Source organism: Tiliqua scincoides, chromosome 1 (assembly GCF_035046505.1).
Source record: "Tiliqua scincoides isolate rTilSci1 chromosome 1, rTilSci1.hap2, whole genome shotgun sequence".
NCBI lineage: Eukaryota > Metazoa > Chordata > Lepidosauria > Squamata > Scincidae > Tiliqua > Tiliqua scincoides.
The window spans coordinates 283,646,174-283,668,822 of record NC_089821.1 but is presented as its reverse complement, the minus strand read 5'-3'; the positions used below and the strand labels follow the sequence as shown (position 1 = coordinate 283,668,822).

General features: G+C 45.0%; 1 protein-coding gene and 1 non-coding gene across 3 annotated transcripts; one reads left to right on the top strand and one right to left on the bottom strand.

Moving 5' to 3' along the window:
- The first annotated feature begins 301 nt into the window (after nt 1-301).
- On the top strand, nt 302-16,933 carry PGF (placental growth factor). 2 transcript variants are annotated; one of them, XM_066627305.1, is made up of 7 exons: nt 302-594; nt 5,568-5,610; nt 9,211-9,407; nt 10,402-10,478; nt 12,994-13,023; nt 13,113-13,180; nt 15,544-16,933. In XM_066627305.1, the coding sequence occupies exons 1-6, from the start codon at nt 538-540 to the stop codon at nt 13,171-13,173; spliced, it is 465 nt and encodes a 154-aa protein (XP_066483402.1). In that variant the 5' UTR covers nt 302-537; the 3' UTR covers nt 13,174-13,180; nt 15,544-16,933. The 2 variants fall into 2 exon arrangements, with proteins under 2 accessions (XP_066483402.1, XP_066483392.1); XM_066627295.1 differs by having other exon boundaries at nt 13,806-16,933.
- Nucleotides 16,934-21,994: 5,061 nt separating this feature from the next.
- LOC136638358 (U1 spliceosomal RNA) lies at nt 21,995-22,158 on the bottom strand. Its single transcript, XR_010793595.1, has one exon. It is a non-coding gene; the product is annotated as a U1 spliceosomal RNA (small nuclear RNA).
- Nucleotides 22,159-22,649: the final 491 nt, after the last annotated feature.

Sequence of the window (22,649 nt, the reverse complement as noted above, 5' to 3'; positions counted from 1 at the left end):
GGAGGGAGGAGGAGGCTCGGTCCAAAGGTCTGCGCCGGGGCAGCCAGGCAGGCCTGGAGGTCAGGAAGGGCGGGGGGTCGGAGGTGGCCCCGGCCCCCAGCCACGCCGGAGCCCTCCAACTGCTCGCCCAGCGGCGCCTCCCCCCGCCGCCCTGGAGGGCCCTCCCGGGTGCCCAGGGGATGCAGGCAGAGGGCGGGCGTCCGAGGGGGCGGGGAGGAGCTGGCAGGCCGGCCGCCTTCACGTGGCCCGGGGGCAGCGGGAGGTGCCGCCGCCGAGAGGCTCTCCCAGGCTCAGAGCAGCCTGCGCTGGAGCAGGGACGGAGCGCTCCCTCCGGCTCGCTGGGCGCCCGGGACTCCCGCCTGCCTCCCCCTCGGGGACCCTCCGGGCTGCCTTCGGAAGCACGTGGCCCAGCAGGGACCCAGGAACCGCGACGCCCCGGCCTGTCCCCGCCCAGCTCGGAAGCTGTGCCGCCGTCTCGTCCCCCCTGTCGGAAGGGGGACTCGGTCTCCGAGGGAGAGGGGACTGCCCTGCGCCGCGATGCAGCTCCTCGGCCGCCTCCTTGTGGCTCTCGCCCTCCAGGCGGCGTGCGCTCAGGTGAGGGCACTTCCCAGGTGCTCCCTGGCAGGCTGGCACCGGCGGGATGCCCTGGAGGGCGGGCGGGCGGGAGGGATGGATGGCCAGCTGCTCTCGGTGCCAAGCCTCTGGGCGTGGTGGGAGGCGTGGGGTCGCCCCTCACTCCTCGAGAGGAGCCACTGGAGAGAGAGGCGTGTGGTTGTCCTATTTCGCAGGCAGAGGAGAACCGAGGGCGGGGATCACCATCCTCTGGGTGATCATCCATCCTCCACCATCCGCTGGGCTAGTCCCGATCCTGCAAAGAGGTTGCAGGATTCTGGCAGGAATGCAAAGCCCTGCTGTCCGGCCTCCTGCCCTCATGGCATCCAGTCCTTAGTTTGAAGTTTAGAGTGAAACCAGAGTAGAAGTATTTCCTGATCTGGAGTAATTACTGGTGGGTGTAATTACTAGTGCCAGAAAGGCACTCTGCACGTGCTCAGAGGCACTGCTTTTATTTTCCTGGTGAAGTGACAGAGCCTTGTGAATGGAAAAGAAGCCTGACTTGGTGGGGTGGGAAGAAGCAGAGTTCGCTTTTGTGAAGACCTGGCAAAGGAGAAGTGGGGGGCGAATTCTTGGAAGACAGTTCAATTCAGGAATGATTTATTAGCTTGGTCGATTATGTAAGTGTGGGGACAAATAAAAAGGAAGGTGTCCAAGAGCTCCTGCTCAAAAGCAGTGGATGTGGATTCATGACTGCTTAACACTCTTCAATTGCCTTGCGCTACATGTAGCCAGGATTGTAGTTTCCACACTTCCTTATGAATTTGAATTTGAAATCCTGGTCAGTAAAGATGAGTAAAAGTGTGACCTGGTAAATGTGTGTAAAAGTGAGTAAAAGTGTGACAGATGGTAAAAGTGTGACCTGCTGCCTTCTCAGGATTGCCCTGTGTGCCACTTGTAGAAGTGCAGCAGAACTGCACAACCTCTTCCATGCTGACTAGCCCTGCTCTGATCTTCACACATTGAGGCAAAGGTGAGAATCAAGTTTCAAAACACATTCAGCATTATATTTGTAAACAGATCATCCCTCTAACCTGGAATTCCCTGATCACATGGAAGGTTCACATGTACCACTACATGCGCAGAAATCCAATTCTCATTTTTGCCTCAATGTGTGAACGCTCGAGTACGAGCCACAGGATCAAATTTTTCCTCCCCATAAAAGTATCTTACTCAACTCTCTTTAAGTATCTTGAAGTGTGAGAAAAGTACCTTTCTTGTCCCTTTAAGTTTAGTTCTTGTGCCTGCCACATTACTGCACCAGGATAAACTTTTAATAAGACTAGAAAGAAGAGCCTTGCCAACAGATTTATTGAGGTCAAGAGCTCCCCAGCTGAAAGCACCTTAAGAGTTTTCCGAAGCTGTTAATTGGAATGGAATGCAGGTAGAGTCCCCCCCCCCATCTCACTAGCACCAAGCAATGTACTTTTCTTGGTATAAGCAGAGGGAAGCGTCTTGCTTGTGCTGGATTGTTGCCAAGAGTAGGAGTTTTCTTCAGAAAACAAATCCTGGTGAAGAATTCATTACTTTATAAAAAAGTTCTTCGCAAGTGAGGTAGTGGTTCTGGAGGCCAGGTGTATCATTTCTACCCTTCCAGTCTCGGAAGCCCAGATTGGTGGCCCATTGGCTTGAACTGGTCCACCACCAGTCTTCACAGTGACCTGCCATAAAACTATAGGTCAGTGATTCTCAAGACTGGTGTGTCCTGTAAGAGTGATGAAAAGATCAGATAACTAATTGCCTCAAGTTTTGAAGCTATTCAAAAATCAGGTCGCTGCTAACTGCTCTGCAAGGAGCTGAGCTCTTGCAGTATGCAAACGTGTAAATAAAGGGATACAAATGTTTGAGGGTCTTTTTCTGATTATTATTATTTGTGAATAAATACATACATACATGCAACATTTCTTTTTAGTCCCCATTTTTTTAAAAGTCGGGTAAACCTAGGTGGGTTCCAATACAGTATCATTTAAAAAGTGGGTCCTGGTGCTAAAAAGTTTGGGAACCATTGCTGTAGGTTTCTGCCATTCTCTGGGAAGGATGCCCTTCCCAAATACATTGTAATCATTATTTACACTCCAGGTTGTGCAACTCTATTGCCCAGCTGGTCACATAGGAAGTTGCTTTCTCAATTTGTCTTCAGACAGTAGGCTATGCTGCTGTTGCCCTCTCATCGCCCCCATATCTACATTCATTGTCCTTAGAGGATGACCCCTATACTCCAAACAGGGCTTTAGCAATGATACCATTGGAGTTGCTCTGTTGGTTATACAGTAGGTTAATAGTGATGCCTTTTCTTGGCATCTACTAACTTGTTTCAAAGTGATAAGTACATTGACAATGTACACTGCATAGATTTTCAAAGGGAATAGGATAACATGAGAAGCAACAGCTGGAGAAGATTATTCAGGATCTGTTTGTCCACTTCCTGAGGCATCTGCTTGACCACTGTGGAAGGCAGAATGCTGGCCTAGGTGGATCTTTGGTCTGATGCATCAAGGCTCTCATTTTGTATATATGCCCTTAAAATGAAGTAAGAATTTTTTTCAATCTTTTTTAGCACTATAAGTGTACCTTTTAAAAGAATGTGTATATTGCAGATTCCTCATAACTCTGAAATGTGGTGTCTTTGTCTCTTCTATCACATGATGGAAGCATAGTGGCTCTGTAAAGAAGTATGCAACAGTATTCAGTGCTAATATCTCTCCAAAGTAAGGAGTAACCATCACGTGGTCAGTATTGCTAGGGACCTGTAGTGACCTTTCGTCCATGTAGAAGGTATGTGGGGTTTCAAAACATGGTTAAATATAGGGCTTCCATATCTGTTAAGCTGGTCCTGTTTCCCATTTATCCCTTTCCTTCTGTTGTAATGTCTGGATCATCTTCTCTGACCATTTTTCAGTACAGATCAATTTAAAATTTCCTTTGTACAAAATTATACTAACAACCATAGTCAAATCAGCAAAAACAGGGCCAATCACAAGACCCACTGGTGCCTGAGGCAGTCCAATGCTGCCCCCCTTGGTGATCTACCAACTATCACTCTCCAACGCTGTAGCCCACCACTCTCCTCTCCTCCCCCTCCTCTCTCTTCCACTTCATCCCATTTTCCTTTCCCATGCCAGGAAGTGGGAAGAGGAGAATCTACAAGTGATACTAATACTTAGCTTTTGTGTAGTGCTTTCTGAGCATGCCGAGTAGTTCAAATGTATTATCTTGTTGTAATTCTTGCGACAACCCTAGTATAAGGTAAGCAAGTATGATTAGTCCCATATTGCAGCTGCCTGGACTGTGAGCGAGTGGCTTACCTAAAGTTATCTAGTGGTATTCAAACTAGGAACTTCCTGATTTGTAGCTTAGCCACTTCACTGAACTGATTCAATAAACTATTTCCTGTTACCTTCCTTCTGTTTTACCAACTATCTTACCCGAGGATCACCAGGGCAAACATTATTTCTATTGTGATTTTTAATGAAATTAGTTTTTACATGTTTAATTTATTTTAGGAAAAAAGAAACTAACCTAAGTGTTGCTGATTGTGAATAGCACAGAGGCCTCTTCCATTTGGGGCATCCACATTTGACCTGTTCTTTCCATCTCTCTTTCCCTCTGTTCTATAATCTACTGGTCTCATAGTTCCTTGCACAATATTTGCAGACTCAAGACGGTTGTGCACTGGAGTAACACCTGGTGGCCAAGAACAAAATTGCACTTTTTATCTGTAATTCATACTGTAAAACTATATTCCAGTAAAACATAAAGTATTCCAAGAGGCTTGCAAGGAGACATTACATCATTGCCAAATTAACCATAGCAAGAAATTGTTTACTTTCTGAAATGAGAGGTGCTGAAGCTGAAGCTTGCCTGGAAGTCATATCTTCTTACTTGAAAACTCTATTATTTAACAGTCCAATCCTAACTCCCTGCATGGTGATGCAGCAGCGCCAATGTGGTGTCCACTATATCCCGTTAGGGAGTTTTGGCCTGTAGAGGCCTCCTTGGTGAAAGGAAATATTTAGCCCCTTCCCCGGGCAAGCCTCTGACAGACCAGTGGGTCAACTTGGACCTGTGCCAGAGATATTGTTGGTGCGAGTCCACATTAACCTACAAAGATGGATCAGGTCTGGGAAGGGGATTAGGATTTGGCAGACACTGATGCTGCTGAACCCGCCCACTTCCTGGACCTGATCCTGCCCCCTTTGAATCACTGTTCCACCAACCTTCTCCCCATGACAGCCCCTCTCTGCCTCCATCCCACCCCCTGCACTGTCTTACCTTGGGCAATGGGTGTCCAGTGTCCACTGGTATGGTGACCCATGCTGTCTGGTGTGTCAGTTGCAACAGCCGGAATGCACATTATGTCTCCAGAATGTGTGTTCCCATGGTATAACTAGTCCTTGCACCCTACTGACATGAAGCCCAAGTTCATGCACCTGAACAAAACACCTATTCTTTCCCTGTTTACTAGACCCTCCTTCTTCTTCCCCTTCCTCTGTTGCCTCTGATATATTGACTTTTAGAATGTAAGCTCCTCAGAGCAGAGACCTGCCTTCTTGTTATTCTGTAAAGTGTTGTGCACACTGATAAAGCTATTTCAGTAATAAATAAGGAATAATTAATTGATTGATTGATTGTTTAAATGCTATACATACATTTGGTAACAGAATGAATAAATAAATATTTTGAGCTCTGGTAAACCCTGGTTGGGAGCTTGCAGCTGTACCCGAATTAGAGGCTGAAGACCTCTAATCTCATTTAAAATATCATATTTAAGAAAATCAATTATGGCCTTTTAAGAAGTTTGAGTATATGCATATGGGAATGGTCCTATTAACTTCTGTGCCTTATAAAAAATGGCAGTGAATTCAGTAGTCAGATTATTGGGGATTTCGGTATGTCTTTCCCCTTACCAAACCGCTTTGGGAAAATTACCTTTTTCCCCCCTTTTCTCTTCCTAGAGGCAAGACAAGTTTGCTGGAAACAGAACTGCTGAAGTGGGAGGTGAGTGTGAAAATTGTTCCCCTCGTAACAAGCAAAAGTGTCTTCACAAGGACATGTGAAATGGAAAGAGTTGGAGGCTCTGCAGATTTCTCTTTCTTTCATAGAGGATATGATCTGGGGGAAAGGGAGTTTTAGCTCTTTTCCTTGGTCCTGATCTAGGTTTGCACTTTGCTGAAGTAGGGATGCTTCCATTGGATCAGGCCCTTCTGTGATTGCTGTTGACTAAGGAAGGCTGCAATCCTAACCACACTTTCCTGAGAGTAAGCCCCATTGAACAAAATAGGACTTACTTCTGAGTAGACTTGGTTAGGATTGTGCCGGAAAACCAGCACCTGTCAGTGTTAATTACATGTTAAGAGCCCAGTCTTAAATTTACTGGCCACTGTCAGGCTGGGGCTTCTGCTGGTGCTGACTGCCATGAAGCAGGGTGCCTTTTATGACTGGCACTGACTGCTTCATGGCAGTCAGCACCAGCAGAAGCCCCAATCTGACAGTGGCCAGTAAATTTAAGACTGGGCTCTTAACATGTAATTAACACTGACAGGTGCTGGTTTTCTGGAACAATCCTAACCAAGTTAGGCCTTTCTTTCATAGAGGATGTGTGCTACAGTGTGTTGGTGGGAGCACCAATGGGAAGGCCGGTAGTTGGTTCTCCTGCTTGTTGGAGGAGGTAAGATGGAGGTGGCAGAGGGTTGTGGGAGGGCAAGAGGATAGCAAAATAGCTGTCACATGTCTAAGTAGACCCCTCCACACCACAAAGGCTTACTTCTGGGTAAGGGAACATTACCTTAAAGAGACCCCTACAACTGCACTCCCCCCCCCCATAGGATGCAGCGGTCACTATTTTGGCACTGCTGCATTGATGGGGGGGCATTTCTATTCTGTGAAGTTTATTTATTTATTTATAAATATGAAAAACTAGGTCATGACTCCTCTCCGTTAATGATTAAGGGCCCAATCCTACCCAACTTTCCAGTGCTGGTGCTGCATCAATGCAGCCCCGAGGAAAGGAAGCAAACACTCCCTTACCTGGAGGAGGCCTCTGTGTTTGCTCCCCTACCACAGGATGCAGCATATGCCCCATTGGCACAGCTGCACCAGTGCTGGAAAGTTGGATAGGATTTGGCCCTAAGAGGCAAAATCACTTGGCCAAATGGGAACCAGGCTGGAGGTACTGCTGCTGTGCTTTCCCACCCCCCATTTTAAAAAAAAAAAATCTTGGATGCAGAAGGTGCATCCCAACCCAGAGCTCCCCCTGGCTTTCTCCCCCTTCATGTCTTTGCCTTGTTGCTGCTTTCAAACTGCAGGAGTGGGGGTGACCTGCTTTAGGCGAGGAGGAGGAAGAGGCATATGAACAAGCAAGGGGATGGCAGTAGCTGCCCTGAAGATGGAGTGAAGGTCTCCCACAAAAGTGGTCCTTAGTCCTTGGGACCCACTGGGTCCCATTAGTGGGCCAGCCACAGAGATCACTCACCATCATCCCTCCTCCTTAAGTAACCAAAATAAAAAAGAGAAACTGCAGATCCATTACAAATCCAGTTCTCAAGACAATCGTATTATTAAACTTTTAACACAATGAGCTACATCAATGGTTCCCAAACTTTTTAGCACCGGAACCCACTTTCTAAAATTACACTCTATTAGGATCCACCTAGGTTTACCTGACTTTAAAAAAAGGAGATCTATAAAGAAGTAATATTTTATTTTATAAATAATAATAATAACCAAAGACCCTCAGACATGTATCTCCTGTATTTGCACATGCTTGCAAACTCCAGGAGCTGAGCACTTTGCAGGGTAATTAGCAGCTACAGTATCTGATTTTGAATAGCCTCACCCTGTCGACAAAGGGTCCGTACAGTCAAAGCTATGGTTGTCCTAGTTGTAATGTATGGCTGTGAGAGCTGGACCATAAGGAGGGCTGAGTGCTGAAGAATAGTCGCTTTTGAATTATGGTGTTGGAGAAGACTTTTGAGAGTCCCTTGGACTGCAAGGAGATCAAATCAGTCAATTCTACAGGAAATCAACTGTGACAGTTCATTGGAAGGCAGATGGTGAAGTTGAAGCTTAAATACTTTGGTCATCTCATGAGAAGGGAGAACTCTTTAGAAAAGACCCTGATGCTGGGAAAAATTGGAGGCAAAAGGAGAAGGGGACAGCAGAGGATGAGATGGTTAGATAGTGTCACGGAGGCAATGAACATGAATTTGGACAAACTCCAGAAGTCCGTGGTAGACGGAGGGGGGCCTGGTGTGCTGTGGTCCATGGGGTCAGTCAGTCGGGTATGTCTTAACAACTGAACAACATCAACAGGGCTTAAGGCAATTAGTTATCTGATCTTTCCATCACCTTTTGGCAACCCACCAAAAATCAGGTTGCGACCCACCGATGGATCCTGACCCACAGTTTGGGAACCATTGAGATACATTATATATGGTGTAAGAGCATGAATTGTTTATATCCCTTTGCCATATATTCATATTACAGTATATTTACCATTAAAGTAGTCTTCAGGCTGACCTGAAGCCAGACATATTTTAGCCCTTCTTGTTAAAAAGGCACAGGATGCTGCAAGCTTTTGCTAAGCACGCAAGATTTATTGTGTTCTATAATCTACTTAAACTGGAGACACAGTTCACTTAGAGAGATTATGTTGTAGCTCTAGAAATGCCACTGTCTTGGCCAGAGGAGATGAAACTACTGAGAAACTGAGCCGTTTCCTGAAAAGCCATTAACTTTAGAAGTTGCTTCTGGTATGATCATTTGGCACTTGTCAGGAAAACCGCTTCACTCAATGTTTGAATTTGGTTTCGTTTGAAGACAGTTTGGTCACGCAGGATGTACTGTGTATGTTTTGAGCCCGAAAGCCCAATCCTCTTCTTCCCCCTCCCCCCCACCAAAGCAGCCATGCCAAAAGGTCACACTCTGTATCCAGTGGTGGAAGAAATAAGGGGGCTTTAGATTATTTTCCCTTACTCCGTGTAAGCCTCCCACTCCACAGTGGGTCTCCTTGGACCTGCACCAGCTCTATTACTGGCACAATTCCAAGGAAAGGAAAAGCGTGGGGAGGCTTGAAAAAGAGGGGATAAGATCTGGTATGTGCCATTGCTGCTGAACCTATCCCCTCCTGCTACCTCCCTGCCCCATTCCTCCCTCCCACCCCATTTTGCTCCCCATTTTGTTCACTCTCTTACCTGGTCCGGTGGGCACCGCGGGGTCCAGCAGCAGAGTTGGAGTGCTGCCTCCTTTTGCAGCAGCGCTCACAATATGGGCAGAGCAGCCCAATGATAGGAATGAGCTATAAATGTACTAAAAGTTCTGGAAGCTGCATTTCCAGTCTTGAGGATGTGCAGAGTAATGATTCCAACCCATTGCTCTGATTATGAGAACAGAACCCCAAAGTGACTAATGAAACCAGAATAAAAATAAGTGGTAGAGTTTAACTGTTAGGCTATACGGCAGACCATGTTCTGATCTTTATATAATGAAGTAAGCCGGATTTGGCCCCTTTGGTCAGAGGCAGCTTCACCCTAAAACTTCATAATATACTCAGAGAGCCTAATAGAGTTTTCTTGTTGTGTGTGTTTTGGTATCTTTTAGTTGTATCCTTCCACGATGTTTGGAATCGCAGCTCCTGCCAACCCATAGAAAAACTGGTTGATGTTGTGTCTGAGTACCCCAGAGAGGTGGAGCATATGTTCAGCCCTTCCTGTGTCTCCCTGCACCGTTGCAGTGGATGCTGCGGAGATGAGAGGCTACAGTGTGTTCCAACACAGACAGCCAACATCACCATGCAGGTAGGAGATGGTATTACATTGTTCTGGTTGTCATGAAGGTTGTTTCCATATTAAAGCTCTTCTCAGGAATGGCTATCCTTTCTTCAACCTAGTGGCTTTGCTAGGAGGGTTCAGGCTATACCGGATGACGCACATGGGGGTGGTGGTGACACCATACTGGCCAAAAATTTTTACATCTTGGTATTTTCAATTAATACTATTATGTTATATCAATCAATGTGTTATTTCATGCAGGCTACAATGAAACAGACCGCATTGAAATATCTGCATTACGTCAAAAGTTATAGCCAAAAAACCAGTAAGGGTGGGGCAATAGTATTGTACCACACTCACCGCCTGGGCCATTGCCCCACCCACTGCATAGGATGAGGTCCATCATGGGGTGACGCACTGACCTCCTGCACGGGTGGCACAAACCCTAGTGACACCACTGCTTCAACCCCTTTTACAGCTAATCTAGATCAGTGATTTTCAATCTTTTTCATCTCATGGCACACTGACAAGGCACTAAAATTGTCAATGCACACCAGCCGTTTTTTGACAGTTGACAAGGCACACCATACGGACACCAGAAGCTCACATCTCCCAGTGGCCCTACTAACAAATGATCGTCCACCAAACTCCCGCGGCACACCTGCAGACCATCCGTGACACACCAGTGTGCCACGGCACAGTGGTTGAAAATGGTTAATCTAGATAACTGTTGAATTTTGTAAACTGAACTTAACGTTGCAGCATGAGTTTGTCCAGTGTGGGGAGACAAAGTGCTATGGAGGTTCTTCAGGGCTCCTGTACTGTTAATTATAAGTTGACTGCCCATTTTGTTGCTTCCTGTTGAGCACAGCTAGAGGATTACAGATGGCTTGTCCTTTATTATCATTTCCTGTTCCCATGGTGGGGGGGCTTTAATTACTGATTTCCTCTCATTATTTTTTCTTCTTTTCAGTTTTGTATAATGAAATAGCTCAGAGATATTTGCATTTTTCCTTTTCAGCTCCTGAAGATGAGTTCAGAGGAGCAGGCGCCCTATGTGGAGCTGACCTTTCTTGAACACAGAGAATGTGTATGCAGGTATGGCTCTCCAGTGTGGCAGGTGTAGGTATCCAGCCCCTCACAAAGCTCAAATTCTGAGGGAAAGTGTAGGGTATCCTTTATGAAATCCACAGACCTTTGACTCTCCCTGACTTTAGCCTAATCATGGCCTCCTTTTTGGCCTTTTAAAAACTATAGCTCAGAGGATGAGCACAAAAGAGAAGAGGTTTGGCCCTCCTCCAGCACCCTGTCATTCAAGCAGTGATACCTCAGAAATTCCTTGAATGCATCCTGAATCCAGATTCTCCATCTTTGTCCTAGTGAGCCATGCTAAGATGTATGGCAGCAGAGAAAAGTGCTCACACACCTCACTCTCATCCCCAGGAATAAAAGAGGATAAATCCTCTTTTATTTTAAATTGTGTGTTTTATTGATCGGTTCTTATCTCGCCTTTCCCTGTTCCCTGCTTTGTGTCTGCTTTTAAGGGAGCTATCAGAGCAGCCAGTATTTGCAGTACTGTGTGCAGTTCTAGTTGCTACACCTCAGAAAGGATATTGTAGAGCTAGAAAAGGTGCAAAAGAGGGCAACCCAAATTAGTACCTTTGGTACAAGGAGAGGCTACAATGTTTGGGGCTTTTTAGCTTGGAAAAAAGGCAGTTACAGAAGGACATGCCTCCAGGTTCAGTCTACCTTTGAATAGCAGGGGAACAAGGATAGGAGAGAAGTCTGCCTTCTCTCCTGTTTGTGGGCTTCCCAGAGGCAGCTGGCAGACCACTGTGGGAAACAGGATGCTGGATTAGATGGGCCTTTGGCATGATCCAGCAGGGCTCTTCTTATGTCCTTATAATGTTAACCATATGAAAAAAAATCCATCAATTGCTTTGCCTGCTGGCTCAGTTTCTTACAGGCAAATAAGGCATGGGAGGGATGGCAGGAAAAAGACCTTTCTTTGGCTTTGATGTTCCTGCCTGAACTCTGTTTCACTGCTTTGTTGGCCCCCCAAAAAAGGCCTGGGAATAACACTGGGAGTAACACTGCTAGAGTGAACATTGTGGTTCTTCTGAACTTTAGACCTGAAGTAGGACAGGTTGCACACCAGAATTAATATAAAGAGAAGCCCAATGCTATCTAAACCCCACCCCCCACGAATGCAGCCGTGCCACCAGAGCATGTACTGCATCCAGTGAGGGCATGTACTGCATCCAGCTATGCAGTGACTGAGCTGGGCTGAATGGCAGGTCGCATTCTGCGACCACCGTAAAGCACGCTGTGCCACTGGAACAGGATAGCAGGCCCATAGGATTGGGCTGTGAGATTAATTTGAAGTTTCCACCCCAGATGTGAGTTCTCAGCCATTCTGAGCATCAAGCAGTTGTTTGTCTCTGCCATTTGCTGCTGTGCCCAAAGAGCACAAAGTGCACTTCTCACTCTGGCTTGCCTGTGAACCATCAGAAAGAATTAGAATTTGTTGAGTCCAAAGAGCTGAGGAGCCACAGAAATTGGATCATGTCAGTCTGCCACCCCTTAAGTGATCCGACTTTAGAACCCAAAGAGACAGTGGCCTTGGTTCTCAGGTTTGTCTGTAGTTACCATGCTGGTGCTTACTTTTAAAAAGATTGAAATTCTGTATGTTCTCTGCCCCCTCCTCAAAGAAATCATTTTGTGCCAAACAAAACCCCTAGATTTGAAGGCCTGTATATATACAGTAAATGTGTAAAATTTCTCCTTTTTAAAAAATTGTTCAGTGTTTGTATTTTGCTCTGGTTATCTAGTTCTTGGGAGGGGCAAGGAGTTTTGCAGGCATTGAAGTGAAACCCATGCCCAACCACTAAGATTTCAGCTGGTATTTGTTCAGTTACATCCCAAGCATATCTTCACAGCCATAAGTGTGAGAAACTTTATGCTATAAAAAGCTGCAGTGTTCTGTAAACCAAATTCTGCACTAAGTTCCACATTTTGCACTTTTTCTGTCCTTTGGTAGAATCACAGCATGCATGCAACCCTACCAGAGCCCTGCATGTTTCATGCTCATTGAACTGGCAACCAAGAGATAGATGGTGACCAATGTAGCATTCTAAGGGGTCTTTGGGGTAGCAGCTGTTCCAGCTCAGCTGTCTCTCTGTGACACCTGAGACCTTTACAGGAAGCTCATCTGGTTTCCAAAGAAAATAAAAAATAAGCTCCATTGCTATTCTAACTCCACTTACCAACACAATTATAATTTTTCCCTTGTGTAGCTAGTGATGCTGCTGTCACAGGCAAAAGTAGGATCAGAATTGCTCTTCCAGGATCTTTCTGCTTTAGTTTGACAGGTATCTTGTTAGCAGAATGTCAGGCTTCTGGAATCTCAAAAATAGAGGACCACACAGTGGTGACATTTGGGGGAAGGTGTTCCAAGATGTTTCAAGCACATAATCTGTGTGTGTATGTAGTAAGAGAATCCTTACAAGTATAGAATGTTTGTGTTCTTGGCTGTTCTCATAGTTTCAGGGCTCTTAATATTCCAAGAATCTTGCAGACGCCATATCCTAATGTGACTGTGTCTTCTCCCTAGGCCTCGGAAAGGAATTCTGAAATTAGGGAGGTAAGTAGAATTACTGGCAATTCTAGACTTCAGAACTCTCTTTAGTGTCTGATCTTGTGTCTGACCACACTTTTTTTTCTCTTTTGAAGGAGGAGAAGACCCAAGGGGCGCAGCAAGAGAAAGTGGGCAAGGCAGAAACTCAAAGACTGAGCTCTGTGTGAGTATTGATATCACAGAGGGAGGACTAATGCTGTGAGGAATGGATAGCTGTGGGTGTTTCCTGGCAGCGGTCACTGTTTTTGCCAGCCAGGCTTTTTGTGAAATTCACTGAAAAGGAAAAAAAAAACCTCTTGTCCACCTGGAAAGGTCACAGCATTCATATAGCATCCATAGCATGGATATTCCGCACATCCATATGACTGCCACTGCATGCCTTTCGCCATCCCTGAAGCAAATATCCCCGCTTTATATTTGCTTATGGAGACTTCAGACCAAGGAAGCATCAGTTACATGGCTGCCACTGCTGCTACTAATGTTAGAGGTGCTCTTGTACTTTGTGAACAATTAGCCAATACCATTTAAAACCGATTCATGCTTGGGTGGAGGATTTGTTAGATCCAGTGGTGGAAGCCTGCCTTGGCAGTGTGATGAGCACATGGATGGCGTTAAACATCATGTGCGTTAAACAACGCACATGGATGGCGTTGCATCATGGCATCTATGACCAAAGAGCAAAAGGGAACAGCTCCTGTCCAGCAAAAGATAGTGGTGCTTAAATCCCATGGAAATCAAAGTCGGGGCTAAAGGTGGTTGGGTTTAATTTGTTCCATTTCTTTCATCAGGGCTTGAGCACGACTAAGCTGGACTTGAGCTGGATCTGGGGTGGTGTCCCAAAGGTGGACCTTAATACAAAATGACTGTGAACAGCCATTGTTTCAACTTGAAGCCTCACAGACTGTTCTTCAGAAGGCTGGGAGAAGGAAAGGAGATACCTCTTCCTGTAGCAGTTTTATCATTCTCTCAGGAAGACATCTATGGGACTTGGAGTGCATGAGCTCTGCAAAGATGTTTTATGTTAAAAATGATTCGTTACCAGCTTTGCTAAGCTAAGCTAAATCTTTTTGGGGGCTCTGCCATAGGTTTTTTTTTTTTTTACCCCAATGTGAAGCCTTCTTCGTTTTTGTATAATATCTTCTGTGCCTGCTCAACATGTCTTAGGATCAGTTTGCAAACAGGCAGATCAAAAAGCCACTAACAGGGAAGTATATTAGAGGCCATCTCCCTCTTAATGAGTTGAATTAAATAGAGTTTTAAAGAAGATTGATTGGTTACCTTTGAATGCATTGCAAAACCAAAATGAGTGTGTTTTTTGAGGGTCCTGAAGAAGAAGGGCAGTTTTTCTTAAAATTGAATTTTGCACTCACTAGCTTTGGCAGAAGAACAAAAGGAAAAACTCGATTGGATCCAATGGTGCCCTGTGTGACCAGAAATGCCCTTTTGCCTCTAGAAGTGAGAGGGTCCCCAATGTCCACAAATTCATCTTAACTACAGCCCCCCTGCACCTTATCAAACCACCACCATTCTGTAGGGTGGCCCAATCCTCAGATGTGGTATGGGAGGGACACAGGAGGTGCAGTGAGAGGGAGAAAGAAAGAAAACTGATTTCACTTGTTGTATCCAAAGGATCCAATATTCCACCACCCCCAGTTACTTTTTCTTCACATCTGTGGCAGCGGGGTAGTGGTAAATTTTTATTGATGTTGCTGTGATAAGCCCCTTAAGATTCCCACAACCCAGAGTTCCTGCCCATGGCCAGTCTCATCAATGAATCAGGGCAGAGCCAAAATTTTAATCAGTGGTGAAACCTTTTTGTTGACAAATTGCACTGAAGAATCAATTAATTAGCTTGTTCCCCTTGTTAAAATGCACTTTATTTGCTATGCATACATCTTTAAAGCTTACCAGAAAATCTTTTCATTTCATACAGCATTTAAAACTTGAGATAAAGAACAGCAGGTTTGCTGTTCGTTGTCCACAAAGTAAACATTACCCTTTCAGGAGGAAAAAGTGAAACTGATGTTTATTTGAACACTGGATAGCTCTTATCTACAGGGAAAGGGAGGATTTGAAAAGGATGTGAGGAGATAAATATTGCCAATTTTCCATTGCGTTGTATTGGAAAGAGCACACGCAATGTTTTCCTGGTTTGTACTTAAGGGTGCATCTTGCCTACTTAGAAGCTCAAAATCTGCAACCTTGCAGCATCCTGGACTCTCTTTTGTGGAAAATGCTTTGGGACAAAGTGCTGCCTAAAAAAGGCTTTTCTTAGCAGTACAATCAAACAGCCAGAGAGGTCATCTGGAAAGAGACATTAATGTATACTCAATGGCAAATGTTTTTGAGCATGGTGTTATGGTATAAAGACCAGGATACAAAGATTTTCTCTAGGTGTTCCTAGAGAACAATTTCAATGGAAATGTTTACTTTTTGTCTTTGAAGCAACAGACTCTCATGGCTTAATGACACACAGTTTTTTTTAAATCCCCTCCAATTCAAAACATATGCCGTCTCTTTTCACAGAGTCAGACCATTAATCCATCCAGCTCAATATTGTCTGCAGTGAACTGTCAGCATCTAGTGTCAGACAGTGGTGTCTCCCCGCCCTGCCTGGAGATGCCAGAAATTGAACACTGGATATTCTGTATGCACACCATGTTCTCTACCACTGGACCATGGCCCCATCCCCCAGGTTGCCGGTTGGTGGCAGTGGGGGATTCTGCTCAAGAAATACAAGCTCGTGGACCCTGAATGGCTAGGGTGAGGACAATTAAAACAATGAAATGCAAAACCAAGAAATTTCTTCAGTAAATGGTGTGGTAGCTTTAAACCTTTTTCCATCTCTACAAACTGTGCAGCTGTCTTTAAGGGCTATATGATGCTCCCCATGTGTCCTAGTTGTAGTTAATTTGATCTGGTAACAGCTTGCCAGAGAGACAGTCAATTGAAGGCTGTAATCCTATATATGCTTACTTGCACGAGATGGGATTTCCTTCTGTATAAACTTGTGAAGTGGACTGCTAGACCGTCCTTGAAAAAAGTGTCCCATATCTTTTTTTTTTAAACCCACCTGAGCATCCAAAGCCCACTTGCATACTAGTGGAAATGTGGACACTCTGGAGCAGGCAAGCTGGAAAAAAGCTATTTTTAGGTTTCCTTTAGATTATAAAGTTGTATTTATTGAATATTTTATAATAACCCATCTGGGCATGGAGACAAAAACACCTGATTTATGTTGAGTTGGTTCCAGATTCAAAATAAGGCAGGGAAAGCCCTGTGGAGAGCCACAGAAAATGTGTAGAAAATATTATCGAGAATATTTATATACTACTTTTCAACAACAGTTCTTAAAGCAGTTTACATAGCAAAATACTGAGAGAAACAGAGGCAGTTGCTCTTCCCCCTGCTACATATAAGAGAGCCACCCCTTAGAACAAGGGTGTAAACATAAGGCCTGTGGGCCAAATGTGGGCCCCCAGAAACAATTTATCTGCTTCCTATTATAATTGGGCTCTATCCCATCTTGAAAATATGAACAAGATTTGCACATTTGTCCTTCTGTCATTTGCGGCTAATGAGTATGTGAGAACAAAGTGTTTATTTCCTGGTCATCATCTGCTTAACTATGTCACTTTCTGGTTAATTATGACACTTCCGGGTTTCAGCAGGCATCATGTATGCTAACTTTGGCTCTCTGTATGAAATGAGTTTGACATCCCTGCCTTAGAAAGTGCTTCTTGCCCAATTAGCAAGGTTACTATCTTAGAGGGAGCAAGTATCTGATTTCAATGTCATTTTAATATATCAATTAAATTTAATATCAATGTCATTTTAATATATTTTAATTATTATTTATTGTGCTATTGTTGCTTTGAGATCATTGTTTTTGGAAGCAGAATATAAATATAATAAAGAAATGCATATATTCAGCAGCATGGGCTTGTTAAGTTCCGAATTCACTGAAAACAGTTACATTATATCTGACTGGCTAATATTTATCATGTATACCTCCATTTATCCCTTGGAACAATAAACCCAGGTTTACAACCTGAGAAAGAGAAGTCAATCATAATAAGAAACTCACATAACTTTCCAACTTACATATAACTACACATTGTTTATTTTCTGTATTTGCTTTGCAATTTAGCCTACCCTGAATGCTAGCCATGGGTGATAATGTGTTAAAGCTATTATTATGACATTTGTTTCTTGTCATTATTCCACAGTGCCTGCTGTGAAGCAAAAAGCTTCACAGCAGTTCTACAAAAAGTTGTAGAACAGCAGGAAACAAGACCTCCAGGTGTCCACTTTCCACCTTGCAAATATTGGGCCTTGGTGTTGCTCTCTTTTCAGGTGCACCATTTGACTAAGGAAGCTGCTTTGTCAGTGGAGGGCAGTGCACTGTGCTTGTATTTATTACATGGTCCTCTTCAACAGACCTGTACACATGAGCCAATTTGTATTCTTGACCAAGGAGGGAGCTGGGGGGGGGGGCTCCTAACAGCTCAACAACTTGCCACTTGCAAACAGGAAGAAACAACATCACTGTAGGAATATGTTGGGCCAATGTGAAGGAGACTGTTGTTCTCCTGTCTACACAAGTTTTTCTCCAGGGAACAAGCAAATACAGCATGTAGAGACAAAGTTCATCTAGTTCTGTCCTCCCCTACACATCATCAATATTTCACATATACATCAGCAGAATTGTGATTACAACGGAAGTACAAGACAAGAGTAGTTGGCCTGACCTCCAGGTGGTATAGTGTTACGCAGTATGAACTGAAAACAAAGAGTGGTTGAGGCAGGCACTTCTCAGGCAGCTCTATATTGGCTGTGGATGTCAAAAACCAATCCAAGGGCTGTTGCCCTCCCTGATGCCAATTATTATATACTCCTGTTTCAGAAGAAAGAATGTTACCAGCTCTGAAGCATCTAAAGGACCTTCTGCCCTAATGAACTGGATGGACAAAATCTGGAAGGGTTCATTGCTAAGTAGCATCTTGGGAGTTGTAGAAAGGGACAATGTGATCAAAGACAGCTGATCCTGTTCCCAAAGGAAATTCTGAGGTGATGCTCAACAGGGCTTCAAATCAAGGAATTATGGGGCAGGGGAGAGGGGCAAGAGGTGTGATACTTGAGTTGCTGAAGGTTTCTTGCAGTTACTGTGCCTGGAGTGCGGAGACAAAATTTCTGCACACATCATTGTTTCTGAAGGATCTAATATGGAAATCAGACAAAAGTGAGTCCTGTCAGTCCTAAAGAATATCTGTTGCAACAGAAGATCAGGATTGCAAACAAAACTGTAGCAATCTCTTGTGCTTGCTTGGCAAGTCTCTTGTTCTGTTGTCTATCAGTTGCAGCTGCATTATAATATCAGCTGTGCAGGTTTTTGTTGATACAACTGGCTCTCGGGTGCTTAGAAGGCTTTCACAATGTAAGCAAGCAAATTATCCCAGTCCAGTCCCATCTGGCTGTCCACCCACTGTCCACAAAATTTTGTTTTCCTCTAGCTGCTTTGTATGCACCAACATTTGGGCCATTTGTCACATTTGCCAGTGGTGATTATCCCCATTATATTGGTACCCATCTATCTTATTCCACAAGTCTAGTGGTCCAAGGGCCCAATGCTATCCAACTTTCTAGCTCTGGTGCAGCTGCAATCCAGCCCAGAGGGAAGGGATCAAATGTTCTCATATCCCGAGGGGTCCTCTGTGACTACCTCCCCATCACAGGATGCAGCGCACTCCACACTGGCACAGCTGCACCTGCACTGGAAGATTGGATAGGATTGGTCCCCAAGTGAGCTTGTAGTCAATTGTAATGGAATACAGGGATTGGCAACAAGAAGTAACTTGGGGGCATACAGTAGTAATTAAACTCAATATCAATAATTACAAAGCAAGGTACATAATCACTATCAAACCCTAAGTTAGGTTTCAGTTTAGGAAAGGATTCTTGATATCACTGTGAATAATTCAAATTGAACTTCATTAATGCTGCAGTCCCAAAAGTCAAGTAGAATCCTTGAACCTATTTGAAAAGAAGTAGAGCATGTCAGAAAATACTGCATCTGCATCAGTGGCACACAAACGTGCTCAGTGTTTTAGGAACTCTGGATTCTAAGCAGTGAGTGGAGTGCTAGAAGCATACACAATGTACCTGTGCTTTATTGAAACTTAGAATGTCTTTATCATTTCACATAATTTAAGATGCTGAATGAAATAAAAACATAGGTTTTAAAAAAAAGCAAAGTTGAAGACATCTTTTTGCATGCAACACAGCTGTTCTGTGGAATATTCTGCCATGAGATGCTGAAATGCTCAGTCGTTAAATTGAGTTCAAAGTGCTCTAGACAAAATTATGTAAGATAGATATCAATAGCTATTAACTTCCACTATTCAGGACTTGCACACTCATGCTCTGGTTGTTCCTATACTTAGAACTGCTGGATGTTCATAAGGAAAACAGAAAACTCTGTATCCCCTTCGCACTCTGTTTTTGTACAGTATATTTCTTGTGTAATATCCTGTACAGACTACTGTTGAGCGTTAAGATTAGGCTGTTTCTCATATACCCCAATAACCAGACTGCAATTCAGATAAGATTCCGGTACTGTAGTGCTGCAATCTTTTATACTGTGGAGATCTTCCTTTTCCCATTGTGCCATTCAATATTTGTCAAAGTAAAAAAAAACAACTTAAAATGTTAATAATCCCACTCTCTTTCATGCACTATTTACTAATATGCGATTTAATAACCTTTCCCAATTTCCCTAACCTCAAAACACTTTCCAAAGAGTTACATCCCTTTACTAAGAAAGACCAACTGAACCAACTCTCTACAGCAGGGGTGTCCAAAGTTTTTGGCAGGGGGGCCACATCATCTCTCTGACACTCTGTCGGGGGCGGGGAGAAAAAGAATTAATTTACATTTAAAATTTGAATAAATTTACATAAGTTTACCTAAATAAATATATTAAAGATGAACTTACATGAATGACCTGTTGGCTCGGAATCCACACTGCGATGCTGGATAGACGCTCTCTGCAAGTACCTGGAGCCTCTTTAGTGCAACTCGGGCAAACAGCTTTCCTACAATGCTAAGGAGAGAGATGCCATGGTAGTTTTGCAGTCACCCCTGTCGCCTTTGTTCTTGTACAGCGTGATGATGTTTGCATCCCTCATGTCCTGAGGTACTCCACCTTCTCTCCAGCAGAGACAGAGGATTTCATGCAGCTCAGTGCCGATGATTTCTTTGCAGCACTTTAGGACTTCAGATGGTATTCTCCCTTAGACAACTGCAGGAGAAATGCAGGGAACAATGACAGCCACTCTTTATAGCCTTCATAGATCTCACAAAGGCTTTCGACCTGGTCAGCAGGGACGGCCTCTTCAAGATTCTCCCCAAGATTGGATGGCCACCAAGGCTCCTCAGCATCATCAGATCTTTCCACAAGGACATGAAAGGCACTGTTGTCTTTGATGGCTCCACATCAGACCCCTTTGACATCCAAAGCGGAGTGAAGCAGGGCTGTGTTCTTGCACCAACCTTGTTTGGGATTTTCTTCGCCGTCCTGCTGTAGCATGCCTTTGGAACTGCAACAGAAGGCATCTATCTCCAGACCAGATCAGATGGAAAGCTCTTCAACCTCTCCAGACTGAGAGCAAAGTCCAAAGTTCAGCTGAAATGTCTGCGTGACTTCCTCTTTGCCAACGATGCAGCTGTCACTACCCACTCTGCCAAAGATCTCCAGCAGCTCATGGATCGTTTTAGCAAGGCCTGCCAAGATTTTGGACTGACGATCAGCCTTAAGAAAACACAGGTCATGGTTCAAGATGTGGACTCACCTCCCTGCATTACAATCTCTGCGCATGAACTGGAGATTGTCCATGACTTTGTGTACCTTGGCTCAACGATCTCCGACACTCTTTTTTTCGGTACCGAGCTAAACAAATGCATCGGTAAAGCAGCTACCATGTTTTCCAGGCTCACAAAGAGAGTCTGGTCCAACAAGAAGCTGACGGAACATACCAAGATCCAGGTCTACAGAGCTTGCATCTTGAGTACACTTCTGTACTGCAGCGAGTCATGGACTCTTCGCTCACAACAGGAGAGGAAACTGAATGCATTCCACATGCGCTTGCCTCCGACGCATCCTCAGCATCACCTGGCAGGACAAAGTTCCAAACAACACAGTCCTGGAACGTGCTGGAATCCCTAGCATGTATGCACTACTGAAACAGAGACGCCTGCGTTGGCTCGGTCATGTCATGAGAATGGATGATGGCTGGATCCCAAAGGATCTCCTCTATGGAGAACTCGTGCAAGGAAAGCGCCCTACAGGTAGACGACAGCTGCAATACAAGGACATCTGCAAGAGGGATCTGAAGGCCTTAGGAGTGGACCTCAACAGCTGGGAAACCCTGGCCTCTGAGCGGCCCGCTTGGAGGCAGGCTGTGCAGCATGGCCTCTCCCAGTTTGAAGAAACACTTGGCCAACAGACCGAGGCAAAGAAGGAAGGCCCACAACCAGGGAGGCAGACCAAGGACACACTACTCTTGCTCCCAGTGTGGAAGGGATTGTCACTCCCAAATTGGCCTTTTCAGCCACACTAGATGCTGTGCCAGAACCACCATACCGAGTCTTTTGAGACTGAAGGTTGCCAACAAGGATATGAATGAATGAAGGTCTTGCAATAGCTCAAGGCCTATAAAAGGCCTTGCACAAAGCAAGGCTGGCCTTTCCTTTGCTGCCGCTTTTGCATTACAGATACGAAGCAGAAAGCAATAGGGGGAGCCCTCATCCCACAGCTCACGTGACAGGTGAAACAATTGCCCTCACACTGAAAGCAGCTGCGTTGAAGAATTAGAAGCTCATTGAACGCTGCCTGAGGTAAACATCGAAGTCTGGGCACACCTCCTCTACAGCAATAATACACAACTACTTTACTGATCTAATTTTGGACACCACATGTCAGGGGAAAGCGCGAACGCAGTCCCCCACTACCACAAATTATGCAGTCGAGTTTCCCGCATTTGGGGAAATCGCAGGGGTCAGCACACCCGCAGTGCAATGAATGAGCCTCACCCTGGGAAAACCTCCTTCATGATCAAGGTGTTTCCCCTGCCAGGTAAGTATGCTTTCTCTTTTCCGCCAAACCCTCGCCTTCGCCGCCCGCCGCTCTACAGGCCACGGCGGGCGGCGGTCTCCCTTCTTTCCGCGCCTCTCACGGGTGCCGGGACCGCCATCGGCAAGCTCTCCGATTCGCAGCGCCAAAATGGTAGGCGCCCCCCCACTCAAGGCCGAATCGCCCCCCGATGCTCGCATCCCATAATTCCCTGCAGTGGCTCATCTGCATACAGCCAGCGTAGCTCCTCCCCCTTTGCTGCTTCTGTTGGGACGAAAGAGGCGCTGCAGCGAGGAGTCTGGCCGGCTGGGGAAAGCGCAAAGGCTGGGGCAGCAGAAGCGCAGGTGGAAAGAGGGAGAGCTTTGTGTGGCTGCTGCGAGGTGGTCCAGAATGAAAAAGAAAGGAGTGCCTGCAGCTGCCCCTTTGATCTCCTGTTTAGGAAATGTGGCATGACCATGAGATCAATAACGAGTGCAAAGCTAGAAACAGCATTTTCTGTATT

Excerpts from the sequence above, each read along its gene's own strand:
- PGF (XM_066627305.1), top strand. The coding sequence starts at position 538 with ATGCAGCTCCTCGGCCGCCTCCTTGTGGCTCTCGCCCTCCAGGCGGCG. Across the intron at positions 595-5,567 it reads TCCAGGCGGCGTGCGCTCAG|AGGCAAGACAAGTTTGCTGG; the intron begins GTGAGGGCACTT and ends TTCTCTTCCTAG. Across the intron at positions 5,611-9,210 it reads CAGAACTGCTGAAGTGGGAG|TTGTATCCTTCCACGATGTT; the intron begins GTGAGTGTGAAA and ends GGTATCTTTTAG.